This window comes from Musca domestica, unplaced genomic scaffold (assembly GCF_030504385.1).
Source record: "Musca domestica strain aabys unplaced genomic scaffold, Musca_domestica.polishedcontigs.V.1.1 16, whole genome shotgun sequence".
NCBI classification, from domain to species: domain Eukaryota; kingdom Metazoa; phylum Arthropoda; class Insecta; order Diptera; family Muscidae; genus Musca; species Musca domestica.
In genome coordinates this window covers 11,103,419-11,118,158 of record NW_026712219.1, presented here as the reverse complement: position 1 = coordinate 11,118,158, position 14,740 = coordinate 11,103,419, and the positions used below count along the sequence as shown (strand labels likewise).

General features: G+C 36.2%; 1 protein-coding gene, 4 non-coding genes and 8 pseudogenes across 5 annotated transcripts in view; all 13 read right to left on the bottom strand.

The window, feature by feature from the left end:
* The window catches only part of LOC105261447 (helicase domino), a 50,693-nt gene that overhangs the window by 34,031 nt on the left and 1,922 nt on the right, over positions 1-14,740 (bottom strand). Inside the window, exons 2-5 of the mRNA XM_059120081.1 lie at positions 11,449-12,355; positions 10,962-11,379; positions 6,570-6,966; positions 15-797 (exon numbers count right to left, since the gene is read on the bottom strand). Of these exons, the coding sequence (XP_058976064.1) occupies positions 15-797; positions 6,570-6,966; positions 10,962-11,379; positions 11,449-12,344 (2,494 nt within the window). The 5' untranslated portion in view covers positions 12,345-12,355. The remainder of the gene's footprint in view (positions 1-14; positions 798-6,569; positions 6,967-10,961; positions 11,380-11,448; positions 12,356-14,740) is intronic.
* On the bottom strand, positions 1,485-1,609 carry LOC131801454 (small nucleolar RNA Me28S-Am2589; annotated as a pseudogene).
* On the bottom strand, positions 1,852-1,956 carry LOC131801462 (small nucleolar RNA psi18S-841/snoR66). The gene has a single exon (XR_009341842.1). It is a non-coding gene; the product is annotated as a small nucleolar RNA psi18S-841/snoR66 (small nucleolar RNA).
* LOC131801452 (small nucleolar RNA Me28S-Am2589) lies at positions 2,017-2,141 on the bottom strand (annotated as a pseudogene).
* Positions 2,512-2,636, bottom strand: LOC131801453 (small nucleolar RNA Me28S-Am2589; annotated as a pseudogene).
* LOC131801458 (small nucleolar RNA psi18S-841/snoR66) lies at positions 2,879-2,973 on the bottom strand. Its single transcript, XR_009341838.1, has one exon. It is a non-coding gene; the product is annotated as a small nucleolar RNA psi18S-841/snoR66 (small nucleolar RNA).
* LOC131801466 (small nucleolar RNA Me28S-Am2589) lies at positions 3,034-3,158 on the bottom strand (annotated as a pseudogene).
* LOC131801467 (small nucleolar RNA Me28S-Am2589) lies at positions 8,888-9,011 on the bottom strand (annotated as a pseudogene).
* LOC131801455 (small nucleolar RNA psi18S-841/snoR66) lies at positions 9,033-9,176 on the bottom strand. The gene has a single exon (XR_009341835.1). It is a non-coding gene; the product is annotated as a small nucleolar RNA psi18S-841/snoR66 (small nucleolar RNA).
* On the bottom strand, positions 9,215-9,339 carry LOC131801447 (small nucleolar RNA Me28S-Am2589; annotated as a pseudogene).
* Positions 9,676-9,801, bottom strand: LOC131801450 (small nucleolar RNA Me28S-Am2589; annotated as a pseudogene).
* LOC131801465 (small nucleolar RNA Me28S-Am2589) lies at positions 12,599-12,722 on the bottom strand (annotated as a pseudogene).
* LOC131801464 (small nucleolar RNA psi18S-841/snoR66) lies at positions 12,942-13,037 on the bottom strand. Its single transcript, XR_009341844.1, has one exon. It is a non-coding gene; the product is annotated as a small nucleolar RNA psi18S-841/snoR66 (small nucleolar RNA).

Below are 14,740 nucleotides of genomic sequence, written 5' to 3'. Positions count from 1 at the left end.
AATTGATTACTCACCATCTGTGCCATCTCTTTTTGGTGATGATATCCGACTGGAATTTATACTGGGATTGGCTGATGTTGTATCCTTCAGAGTCTTGTTCATACCCTCAGCCAATTGTTGGGAGAATTTCTCGGTTTGATCCACAATAAAGGATAAATGTTGATCCAATGCCTTTTTCCGTTTCTCTTCCAATTTGGTTTGATGTTTATATTCGACCAGTTTCTCAACATTACCCCAAAACATTTTCACTTCCTTGGCAATGAAGGCGGCCACTCGTCTCAGATGAGCTTCCTGGGCCTTTTCAGCCTTTTGGGCAGCATTGGCTTTATCTTGGAAATATTTCTGCACCATTTTGGCACATTTTTTCGCCGCGGCTTTTTTCCATTTGCGTTCTTGGGCAAAATCGGCAGCCAACCAAACCATTTCCTCAAGCAAATAGTCCCAATGGGCCTTTGGCCGTGGCGGTTCCAATTGTTTGGGTAAACGTTTTTCAGTCCATAATCCCTCTCGCTGTAGTTCCATAATGCGGCGCATGACATCAACCTCCTGTTTGGCCTTAAAGGAAAACTCTTGATTGCTGTTGGGCGTTGTGGCCGCAGAATTGGAGGCAGCTGCTGCTGCCGCCGCAGCAGCGGCCGCTGCATTAGCTGCACTTGAAGTGCCCGCTGCAGCATTACTGGGCGAGGGTGAATACAAAGGCGGAGGAGTATTTGACGTTGAGTTGACACCACCATTGCCGTTGCGACGCAATGCTGTGGTACCTTGGGCTGTGCTGCAGGGAATAAGTGGTGTGCCACCTTAAGAGAGAATAGAAAATGGATCGTTAGTATGTGAGTTGAGTTTTTTTCATTGTGTATTTATTATTAAATATATAGTCACACTTAGCATGCTCTTTGGTAAATTAGAAAAATATAATTTCGATTATCATGCCTTTATAAAATAAAAATTATTTTTTTGTAAATAAATAAAGTAATATGCAATCAATCGCGGACCCAAACACAAAAAGTTCCATGAAATAAAAAATGATCTTCGGGGGGCAGAGGAAGGTCAATGAAAGAATTAATTTCTTCTGCCTTCGATTCACTTATATTTCGCGAAATTTCCTGTATCTGATCCCCGAGTAAGCAGAATTGTTTTCCCATCTATTTACACAATTGATTAACAGCATGAAGATTGAAAATCTTCAAATTGAAAAGACGACCTAAACATCAGAACTTTACTCATTTTCTGAAATGGGCGTCACAGCTAAATAAAAAAAATAGATTTCATAGAAAACGAAAAACTTGAGAAATGCCTGTATTTCAGAATAAACCCTTGAAAAGTAGAACAAAAATGATTTCTTAATTAAATTACAATTTTTTTATAGCAAGGTGACACAGAGTACCCTTGCAATGATACATAACAGAAAATATTAAATTCAGACCATATAATAATATAGGTATATAAAATTTGGACTTATACCAATGACCACTTGATTCACACCCCCCTCAATCAGACATATGCCTCGCTTAATGCAAACATCCTTTTTGCAGTTTTGGTATATTTAGATTTTTCCAAAAATAGGTCAAATCTAACCAAAGTCAGATTTGTCAGTTCTCATCATATTGAGAACTGAAGGAAACTTAAAGATAGCTGTTATCACAACAAATGTCAACAGAGTAGTCGTCTGTACTTGATCGACCAGTACAAACTTTGCATCCGTTTCGAAATTTCGCTTTAATATAGCACACATGTACGATTTTCAAGCCATGATAAATTAAGGACAAGAAAGTGCTTTTTAGGTGCAAAAATGTTAAACTAACAAAAACTTAAACATATTTGTGTTAATATTTCAAAACGACTCTAAACAAATTAAAGTAATATATAGAGTTTACAGTCTCAAAATATGTAATTATTATAGCAAGGTTACAAATTATTCCACTTGAGAATATCAATGTGACACAGAGTGCCCTTGCAAAAGAAAATACCAAAATTATTTTGACTTTCAAAATGGAATAAGTTGCCTCAATCTCAAACTTCCCAATCAGACAAATGCCTCGCTAAATGCGAACATCCTTTTTGCAGTTTTGGTATATTTCGATTTTTCCAAAAATAGGTCAAATCTAACCAAAGTCAGTGGACTATTTCGTCATCATATTGAGAACTGAAGGAAACTTAAAGATAGCTGTTATCACAACAAATGTCAACAGAGTAGTCGTCTGTACTTGATCGACCAGTACAAACTTTGCATCCGTTTCGATATTTCGCTTTAATATAGCACACATGTACGATTTTCAAGCCATGATAAATTAAGGACAAGAAAGTGCTTTTTAGGTGCAAAATCCTGGAACTGATCAAAACTTAGATATATTAGTGTAAATATTTCAAAATTACTCTAAACAAATTAAAGAAAGATATAGAGTTTACAGTTTCACTTGTGGAATTATCAATGTGACACAGAGTGCCCTTGCAAAATAAAATACCAAAATTATTTTGACTTTCAAAATGGAACAAGTTGCCTCAATCTCTAATTTCCCAATCAGACAAATGCCTCGCTTAATGCGAACATCCTATTTGCAGTTTTGGTATATTTAGATTCTTCCAAAAATAGGTCAAATCTAACCAAAGTCAGTGGACTATTTCGTCATCATATTGAGAACTGAAGGAAACTTGAAGATAGCTGTTATGACAACAAATGTCAACAGAGTTATCGTTTGTACTTAAAGCACCAGTACAAACTTTGCATCCGTTTCGAAATTTCACTTTAATATAGCACACATGTACGATTTTCAAGCCATGATAAATTAAGGACAAGAAAGTGCTTTTTAGGTGCAAAAAATGTTAAACTTAAACATATTTGTGTTTATATTTCAAAACGACTCTAATATATTCTAATAAGATAGAGTTTACAGTTTTAAAATATGTAATTATTATAGCAAGGTTACAAATTGTTCCACTTGTGGAATTATCAATGTGACACAGAGTGCCCTTGCAAAATAAAATACCAAAATTATTTTGACTTTCAAAATGGAATAAGTTGCCTCAATCTCTAACTTCCCAATCAGACAAATGCCTCGCTAAATGCGAACATCCTATTTGCAGTTTTGGTATATTTAGAAACTTCCAAAAATAGGTCAAATCTAACCAAAGTCAGTTGACTAATTTGTCATCACTTTGAGAACATTAGGGACCGGAAAACTTATCACAAATGTCAACAGAGTAGTCGTCTGTACTTGATCGACCAGTACAAACTTTGCATCCGTTTCGAAATTTCGCTTTAATATAGCACACATGTACGATTTTCAAGCCATGGTAAACTAAGGACAAGAAAGTGCTTTTTAGGTGCAGATTTAAGTACTGAAATAGTCTACTGAATACAAATATACAGGGTTGTGATACTATGAAAGAACAATTCTATGTAAATTCAAACAATCTTAGTATACAAATTGCCTTTGTAGCCCAATGTATCTATTATGGCTGTCGAACGAAATCCACAATAGCGAATATTAGTCTGAATATTAATCTAAGCACCCAAGCGTGGCTACTTGTCTAATTAGGTAAAGTCAAGCTGCCGATTGGGGTGCTATGTAATACCTATTTTTTCTAAATGTGTGATAATTTTGTTTTGCAAAATGGAATGGCACAGAAAGAGAAAGGATAATCCGATTTTGCCCCAACTTTGCGAACCCTAATATTTGCATCAATGCTAGGTCAGGTGTGAAAATTTACAATATCGGTTCACTCCATCAAGTACCTCCCCCACAAAGGGTCAACATTTTGAATAAATCTAACTTTTATAAAATGCGATGTAAGAGTCCGATTGTCTTCAAATTATATCGAATATTTTGGTCCACTCCATCTGGTACCTCCCCCCACAAAGGGTCAAAATTTTTAATATCCATGCAGCCCATAAAACACATCCGATTCCATTTAGACTTGGCGCATGTCAATATTTCCATAAACACAAGATTTGTTATAAAGATTGCATATATCGGACCATTCCTTCTGGTACCTTCGCCACAAAGGGTCGAAGTTTTCAATAACCAAAACTATCATAAAATCTGAAATATGCTTCTGGTTCTCTTCAAATTACACACATTTTTCTGGTACCTCCCATGAAGCTCAAAAAACGCGAAATTAACACCCGATTCCATTCTGACTTGGTACTTCTCAATATTTCCCTCAACACAAGATTGGTTATAAAGATGGTACAGATTGTCGGACCATTTCTTCTGGTACCTCCCCTACATAGGGTTAAAGATGCAGGATGAAGTCACGGTTAGCCTAATAGCAAAATATCTCGGTTCCTTTCTCGACCAACAACTAAATTGGAAGAGTGATATCGAGTAGCGTGCGAAGTGGGGTTTAATCGTACTCTATTAATCCAAGAACTTTATAGGAAAGAGCTGCGTGTAAAAACCGCATTTTATCAAATGGATATATGAGTCAATTGTCCACCCGTTTCTCACCTATGGAGCAATCTTTTGGAAGAAGAAATTGATATTTTAAGGTATGTGGGGAACAAGCAGGGTCATATAGACCAACCTCAAGAGGCTTACAATTTTCTTACAATTTTCAACGACAAAATAGCTCAGCACCAAAAAGCTACACGACTGCTGCTTTTTTTTATCCAAAATAAAACAAATATTAATTTTTGCGTTCAGTGTTGCTTATAAAAATTTCATATTGTATGAAATGCGATAAAAACATGTTTTTATACATGTCATATTTTCATATATAGACTATGAGCAAATATTGTTCAAGGTTTTTAATTAAATTTTACATCAACAAAATTAGAAAAAAATGGATCTTAAAACAAATTTCGATTGGCTAACATCTTAAAAAAATAAATTTATAAAATAAAAACAAGACTTCATTCATTCGGAAATAGTTCTAAAGAATTTTTTTTTGGAAATTCCTAAATAGTATCAAAGACTTTTAAGACCGAAAAAAATTAAATGCGATATGAGCAAAAAACAGCTGTTAAGATCGTACATAGGTTTAGTTTGTATATGCACGCACGTGTTTTATTAATTTGTACGTGGACAACACACAACTTTATATATCTATTATCGGCTGCTTACTCGGCTAAAACGAAAATAGCAGCAGCCGAAATCATAGCTATTGATTTTTTTGTGTGCTGAATTTGTTGTTTCATTGTCGGTTACGCCTAATCAAAAAACTGATGAGGTTTGGTGGCTCTTTTCGAAACCTAGGTATTCCCTACCTTACCCCCCGATAAACATTACCATCGTTCTCCACCAATAAACAAACGTTGTTTTTATAAAAACAACAATAAAGGGATTAAGCCTGACCATTTGCCACAACATAATCAAAAATAGCTAGCATGTCAACAACGAGCTAAAAAGTTTTTGTCAAAGCTAAATAGCTGATTATGTTCAATTTTAGCCGTGGCTGCAAATATTAAATAGCAGTAGCCCTGAATGCTAAGGCTTTTGTCATTAGGTGCTGATTATTAAACCCTGGTTCCTTCAATAAAGGACTAATATCTGGGATTTCCTCTGCAATTGCACATTAACATATTACATATACAATATGCTATACAAATAATACACACATATTAGAAACTTAAGAGAATTACTATGAAATAAGTAAAACTTAAAAATTAAAAAGCCAAATATTATTCTACTTTGAAAAAAAAATAAATCAAGCCAATTCCTATTGAGAATATGGGATTTGCTGTTAAACAAAAAGCAAAGACGAGATATTAAGGGAAACCAACAGAAGAAAACAAGAAAACACAAGATGCCTATCCAATAACAATTAATAAGGGGATGCTGCTTAATATGATAAAATGAATTGGAAAATCATATGGAAATAATGTTGTTGATGATACAACAAAGCTAGAAAGAAAAGGAAAACTAAACAACAAAATGACAAATGAAAACAACCATATGAAATCAAAAAATATATTGTTTTTAATGTTTTTTTTTTTTAAGAAGAAGAGGATTATAAATGATAAGCACCTGGCACCAAAGGTACAGTAGAATTTCCTACAGCAGGTGGAGCGGGTATTTGACCAAATACCATCCCGTGACGACCGCCTAAAGGTCTACCCGGAATGTGACCTAAATAAATTTGTTGTTTGGTGATGTGATTCAATAGACAATTACATACAAGAACAACAACAATGACAATAGTAAAAAAATCATTGTGATTTGGATGAGAGAAGAATTAAAAAAAAACCAACAAAATTTGGGAAATATGAAGAAAAAGAAAGAAACGTAAAGCAAAATAAAAATCAAAACAACAACAGGAGATGATCAGCAAAAGTGTTGGTGGTTTATGTAAGAAACGAAAAAAAGGAGGTGTCTTTTTGGGAGCATATATGTGCCTTGATTTTGTTACGGTGATGTTTTATTGTGAATGATTGTTTTTGTTGTATTTTAATTTTTCAGAAGGAATAGTTTACAAAGCATGGTGATGATGTTGGAATTTATTTTTTGTTAGGATAAATTTTTCAAAAAGGAAATTTTGTTAGAAAGAAAAAAGAACAAAACTAAAACTTAAATTGTAAATTAAAAAATAAATTAATGAAAACCACAAAAGAGGTAATGGCCACCACTTACCTTGCTGGGTTAGCTGTTGCACGGCGGCTGGCAATTTTGTGGACACCGCCACCGGTGTTGCACCAACGGCGGGTATTTTTATTTCGGCCCCTTGTGGAGGCAATGGATTGCCACTGGCATCAGTGGCCGTTGAGGGCAATATTGTAGCTTGTACATTGCCAACGGCAGCGTTGGACGTTGACGACACGGCGGCTGATGGAATTGTTGACGTCGCCAGTGTTGCCGCTGCTGCATTTGCAGGAGATGATAACGATGATGATGATGCTGATGATAATGAGGGGGATATGGTTGTACTGCTTGGCAGACGACCCTGATTTGAGACCAAATTAGATGCGGGAGATGATGTTGATGACGCTGATGATGCGATTAATGATGTCTGATGAGATTGTTGTATATTCTGAAAAGAAAAAAATTAAGAAATGTGTTATTTAAATCGGAACTTTTATGATTAGGATTATCGTTTTCAGCTGGCTTTTAAGTTGAGCTAGAACATTTCAAATCAAAAAGGAAATTTATACCCTGTGGACCATTTCCATGAGGAGGCGAATGTCCTTCCCTTACGTCAGCATAATCATATGTTTTCGTTGCAGTACCTGCTTGGGTGTTACCGTGAGAGTCATCCCAACCATCACTTGGTGGATACAACTCTCCACCCAGGCGTGTCAGGAAGGACATACACGATCTAAAGAAGGAGGACCAACGCTATAAGAGAGAACCTCTAGATCAAGAAGCCTATCAGGCAGGCCTGAGTGGCATTCATACCGATGCAATCACGGATGGTATCAGCAGTTACTGGCTAAATGCCGTCCTCGGAGTCCATCCATTGCAGTTGAAGAAGGCCAGCTGCCTAGAAAAATCAGGGTAGATGTGCATGACGTCTGCCCGGCGTGTGGTACAGGCCACACAATACGCTACACCTCTTCTCACTCACTCCAGAAGTTTTCTGGCTACAGCCCGTTAAAATAGCCGAATTTTTAAACCTGGAGCACCGTTGCTCATATAAATGTTATGAGAATTGCAGCGTTTTTCGAGCGGAGATTCTTGCAATCAAAAGGCAGCCGAAATGGTAAGAGAACTCTGCGATAGCATAACTAGACCAGTAACCACATAAGGATATTCTGACGACCCTTAAAGCTATCAAAAGTCAAGTGTCATTAAATAGAGATCCATTCTTGACATCAAGAAAGGCCTCCTTGAAATTCGCGAATTTATTAAGTTTTGCTGCCTCCAGGACATAACAGCAACATAGTGGGGAATGAAGTGACTGATAAGTTAGCTCGAGGTGGCTCCCAATGATCTATATAGGTGGTTTCCAATGACCGATTGATCTACCAATTGATGAGACTGTTTAACCGCACATAAGTAATATGTCTGCTGCTTCAAAAGGTCTCTCATCGAAGGAGCTGAAAGAATATGGCATTTGGAAGCCGGTTGCATGGTATCTAAGGCCATTTGGCCGATAATCTCGAGAAGGAAAAGCTCCCTTCCATCACTTAATAGGTCTGACCAAGGAATCGCGGTGGGCTCACTGACTGGCCACAGCAGTAACAGATATCTGACATTAAAATGGGATGACAGTGTTCCTGGCTACTGTAAACTATGAAGTGTCAGAAAACGAATGCCTACTATATTTAGGCTATTTGATAGGAGCTACTGTAAACTATCTGAAGATGAAGAAGTGTCAGAGACGAATGCCTGCTATGCAGATATCCCATGTAATCCAACAAAAGGCATAGGTAATTTAATAGAAACTCTAACTTTATTCTCGGACATAGATCACATTATCATCAACAGGTTTACTAAAAGCATTCCATGGCCCCATTGTCTCTGCGCTGCTATACTATACTTCTCTCTAAAACCATTTCGTTCTCGATTCTATATCTCTCCCATATAATAGCCACAATTTTTTTCTTCCTAGGATGAACACAATGGACCAAAGGTGTCCTAGTGAAACAGTGCATCCTTAAACCAAGCAACCAACCAAATCTGTATCTATTTAGGCTTGATTTTACAAAATTAGTTCTAGACTACATATGAGGTTTCATTCTAAGTAATATACATGAAGATGGCCGTATTTCCAATTATTTTAAATTGAGCTGCAAAGAATACATTGAATCATCACAAATCAAACCCAGTTGTAAATCATTAAAATAAGTGAATTTTTATCACAAATGTAAATAGAGTAATCGTTTCCACCAGTACAAAATTTGCATCCATAGCACACATGTACGACTTTCAAGCCATGGTAAACTAAGGACAAGAAAGTGCTTTTTAGGTGCAAATATAAATAAGCAGCAATATAAAAATACTTGGCGATTCACTCAATCAGACAAATGCCTCGCTAAATGCGAACATCCTGTTGTGTAGTTTTGGTATTTTAGATTTTTCCAAAAATAGGTTGAATCTAACCAAAGTCAGTTGACAAAGTGTCATCATTTTGAGCTGAGAATCACCAAATGATGTCTAACTGTAGATATTCTAATTACAAACACATTTTGAAAATTTGAAAATGGTTTGATGAATTTAAAATATCAAGTTTACTATAGCAAGGTAACAAATTGTTTCACTTTGTGGTTAAATTTCAATGTGACACAGAGTGCCCTTGCATGTTAAGGTAACTCATTAAAGCTGTTTACATCTCCAACTTCTCAATCAGACAAATGCCTCGCTAAATGCGAACATCCTGTTGTGTAGTTTTGGTATTTCAGATTCTTCCAAAAATAGGTCAAATCTAACCAAAGTCAGTGGACTAATCTATCATCATATTGAGAAAAAAGGAAACGTAATTATGCGACACAAATGTAAACAGAGTTATCGTTTTTACTTGTTTCAGCAAAAACTTTGCATCCGTTTGGAATATGCTCTTATTATAGCACACATGTACGATTTTCAAGCCATGATAATTGAAGGACAAGAAAGTGCTTTTTAGGTGCTAGGTTTTTTTATTTGAACTGATACAATTTTACGGCTATTAGTTTTAGTATTTCAATGCAACTCTAAACAAAATGTTCAAAATTTTATTATTTTAAAATAATTACTAAACAACAAATTTGCTTACCACCTACCATAATATCCAAATAACAAACAAACCCTTTCCATCTCCAACTTCTCAATCAGACAAATGCCTCGCTAAATGCGAACATCCTTTTTGCAGTTTTGGTATATTTAGATTCTTCCAAAAATAGGTCAAATCTAACCAAAGTCAGTGGACTAAATTCGTCATCATTTTGAGAACTGAAGGAAACTTGAAGATGGCTGTTACCACAACAAATGTCAACAGAGTAGTCGTTTGTACTTGAACGACCAGTACAAACTTTGCATCCGTTTCGAAATTTCACTTTAATATAGCACACATGTACGATTTTCAAGCCATGATAAACTAAGGACAAGAAAGTGCTTTTTAGGTGCCATTTTTTTCTTATATTTTGTAATACTCATTCTAAAATAAATAACCTGATTTACCTTGTAATCAACGTAACAGTTTATACCCTATTGATCAAGGTAAAACTTTTGCTGTAGATCAAGTTTTTCCAACTTATTTTTCTCTTGCACTCGTGTACGATTTCCAAGCCGTGGTTAAAAAGGGCAAGGAAGTGCTTTTTAGGTGCAGTCATTATTTATTGTAGCCAATATTGTCAGAATAGGATTCGTGTTGATTTTATGGCACATTGTCGTCCAATAGGATTTTTTCGATTGTTCTTCAGAAAACAACACACATTTTTTTCGCATATTTCTCAAAAGTGATTAAGTTTAAATCTAGTACCTTTATAAAACTTAGGTTGTATTATATGAAATTTTTTCCCAATGGGTCTGTCGAAATATAGTATATTATATTACCATAGTCATATTATTGGATAAGATTATATTTTAATGGGAGCCTGTTTTGGCAGGAGCAACGAATTTATATGTGGGAGCTATAACTAAATCTGAATTGATTATCACAAATTTCAGTAGGGCATGTCCATGGCCTAAACAAATGAAGCCAGGATGGCTGTTAAACAATTGTGGCCCACGATTGTATAAACTAAGTGGTTTGGGACACGCTATTTTGCAACATTTGACGTGGAATTGACTTCCCTTGATAAGGCTTAATCTTATTCCTCTGGCGAAGTTTTATATACCTATATCATGCATATTAGACGTTTCTCTTCTGTTTGGAATAATCTTAAATTGGATTTAATTGTCAGTCCATAACCTCTTACAATTTCGGAACACAGAAAGGCAGACACTGAACCAATGATTATCAAGTTGGAAAGCTCTAATACAATTGTAATACCTGCACATCTTACAACCGAACCTATGCCTATCATTAAAAATAAAGCTACGATTTATGTTTACAAATTCCCATTTCAAATAGATTTTTCTTTTTTAGAATAACCCATAGTAACTTACCGTTTGTGAATGTAAAACATTCGTATGACTACCAGCAGTCACACCAATTATTGTTGCTATATTATCAGCATTTGGTGTTTGTTGTTGATGCTGTTGTTGTGAAACGACTGAAGAAACGCCAACCATAGGAACATTGCCTGCTGTAGGCGTTGATGCTGATGTTGGTGCTGCTGTGGCCGGTAATGTTGATGTTGTTGTTGCTGTTGCTGATGCTCCTGTTGTTGCTGCTGTTCCTGTTCCCGTAGTCGTTGTGGCAGCAGCAGTTTGTGTTCTTTCATCGTTAACCAATTGATCCAAACGATAGGCATTGCTAAAGGTGATGAACTGTGGGGTAGGTGCTTTCTTACGCCACGTAGGATAGTCCATCATATTGCCACCAATTTGCAAATAAAACAATTCGGCGACATTTTCAGAGTGTCTAAAGCAAAAGAAAAAGTTTTTTTTTATTATAAAACATACAAAATAAATAGACAAATATCCAACTTACTTTTCCTTTAATCTACGCAAACGTGAATATTTTTGTTCTAATATGCGCTTTTTTAAACCTTGTATATCTTGGGCTAATGCAGAATTTGTGTTACTTGTTGCTGCTGCTGCTAACGATGCCGTCGTTGGATTGGATGCTGTGTTTGTTGTTGTGGGCAATAGAGAACCTACTATGCCACCAACACTACTACCACCACTTGCACTTGCCAGGAGAATGCCGCCGCTACCACCACTGCCGCTAACCAAAGACGGCGTTGTCGTTGCAGACAACGACGTTGTTGAGTCTTCCAATTTTTTACGTTTGCTCAAAGGTGAATTGACGTCGGGCGAAAAAGAAGTGGAATAGGAGGGTAGGGCTGATGTTGGTGTTGTGGCTACGGTAACGAAATTGGTAGAGCTTGTCGTAGTTGCTGCTGCTGCTGATGATGATTGTTGCTGATACCGTGTTGGTGTTTGAGGCATAAGACTCTTGCCCGAATTGCCTGTTGAGCTCAATGATGAAAACGTTGCTGTTGTTGTTGCTGATGCGAATGATGCTTGTGTAGTATTGGCGGAAATTGTATTGTTGTTTTGTTGCTGAATAAATGTTTGTTGGAAAGTACGAGGTAATGGAGTTGCAGCAGCCGTTGTTGATGTTGGTTGGATTAGCGAACCTGTGACGTTTGGAATTTCAATGTTGTTGCTGCTGGCGTAGGCTACAGCAGTTTTTGTTGTAGTTCTATAGGGGGAATTGCTGGTTGTTGTTGTTGTTGAGATAACAACGTTGTTGTTCTGTGTGGTTGTTGCAAGGTTTGTTGCAATTGTTGTTGTTGTAGTTGATGATATGCGGTCTGGCACAGCAGGAGGGGCCGGGTTGGACCCTTGATGCCCCCCTCCTGCTGACTCACCTTCATTCATGTTTGATGCATCTGGAGAAGTAGACAAGAAAATTGTTAGATGGATCATTTTTTTTTAAATTTGTTGATAAGTCCAATACTCAATTTCAAAGATGCAGAACAACGATACACATTGGGAATGCTGGTGTAGTTTATTTGAAAAAAATTTATGATAAAATGTATAAATATCATAAAACAATACAGATCCCCATATTCCCAAAAAGAGTTTCAATTTAATATATAACTAATAATTGTTCTCCTTACATGTCCAATTTCCTTTCAATCGGACAAATGCCTCGCAAAAGTGAACATCCTGTTTGCAGTTTTGGCATATTTAGACTCTTCCAAAAATAGCTCAAATCTAACCAAAGTCAGTGGACTTATTTATCATCATATTGAAAAAAAGGAAAACTAAGTATTCGACACAAATGTAAACAGAATTATCGTTTTTATTTGTTTCAGTAAAAATTTTGCATCCGTTTAGAATATGATCTTGTTATGGCACACATGTACGATTTTCAAGCCATGGTAATAGAAGGACAAGAAAGTACTTTTTAGGTGCAAAACTAAACTCATTGATTTGTCATTATTTCAAATCTCTATATAAAATCTCCAATATATAGAGTAAAATCATAAAATAAATAATTAATACAGCAAGGTTACAAATTGTTCCAATTGTGGTAAATTTATCAATGTGACACAGAGTGCCCTTGCCCACTTTAGTAATAGAACTCAACATTAAACAACATTTCTTGGCACCTCAAACTATTTCCCTCGCTAAACGCGAACATCCTGTTTGTAGTTTTGGTATATTTATATTCTTCCAAAAATAGGTTAAATCTGACCAAAGTCAGTGGACTAATTTATCATCATATTGATGTGGTTTGTTGCCAAAAAGAATACATTCTTAAAATTTAAACAGAGTAAGCGTTTGTATCTTTCTTTCCAATACGAACTTTGCATCTGTTTTCCCCCAAAAAAAGGAATACTATGGCATACATGTACGATTTTCAAGCCATGATTGAATAAGGATAAGAAAGTGCTTTTTACCTGCCATGTTTTCTTACATTTTCTATTGTTTATTCAAATTCTAGTTGGAAATAAATAATCAGATTAACCTTGTAATCAACGTAACAGTTTTTACCGTATTGATAAAGGTAAAACTTTTGCTGCTGATCAAGTTTTTTTCAACTTATTTTTCTCTTGCACACATGTACGATTTCCAAGCCGTGGTTAAAAAAGGCAAGGAAGTGCTTTTTAGGTGCAGTCATTACAAATTATAGTCAATATACCGTGTTTAATTCAGGGCACATAGGGAGAGTGCGAGCTGGATCCTAAGAGATAACTATGGTAATTTTCCAGATAGATCCGCGAGGGTCTCTAAGACATACTTAAGTCGATTGCAGTACGGTTGACTCCCAAGGGTAAGTTTACCTAAAATGTTGGTAAGTTCTGGGAAATCTTTATACCTAATACATTCGGCCTAGTTAATTTTACGAACTGACAAGAATGTTCAATAACAACAACAACCCTTTTTTCATTTAGTTTTTAAAGCAAGAATTGTTTTGAAAAAAAATCGATCTTGACAGTAATATGCCATTGAGACGCCATGCCAGGTTATAGAAAATCAATGTATTGGACGATCAGTAGAACGATTAGATATATCAAGACTTAGACATCAAATCAGCTGAGCAGATAAGCTGTTGGAAAAAAAAAAAAAAAACAATCGTCTAGCCTGCCTTTGAGGCCCTGCAGCCATTCTCATCGAATAATATAATCTTGTAAAACCTAAATCAGTCGAACCTAATAAAAGTTCACCGAGTGTACGTTTTTCTCATATCCATCCTGCATTCTACAAGTATGATTAGCTCAATGAAATACTTGGGTGTTAAAGAACCGCTTAACCTTCGACGTACATATAAACTGGACTTTAAATCTGTAATGGAATCCACAGGTGAAAGCTCTAAATTCCCTGCCGAACGCCGGTCATCTATGAAAAGTTTAATTTTAAAAAGAGATGGTGTTTTGATGTTTCGAAAGATCACAAGGAGTGTGCTGGGTAGGAGTGTGCGGCCCGTAACACACGCTTGACAGACGTTTCGCACATTCCCAATATGAACTGAGAAGACTGCACCACCTTAGTTTGTCTAGACAGCCGAGTTTCTTTAGCTGTGATGGATGGCAGGACAACATTTGTTCTGAGAGTATTAATATAATCATTGATTGTTTCAGTATGAATGCTAATAAAACCTGCCCGGCAGGCTTCTTGATCCAGAGGCTCTTGCTCTTATAACGTTGAACATTCCACTCTAGATAGGTCCTTCCTGACATGCCTGGGTGTGGGATTTTTTTCAACAATATTATGGTTTGGGTGAATCCCCCGGTAACATCCATGAAGGTACTGCAACGAAAACATGT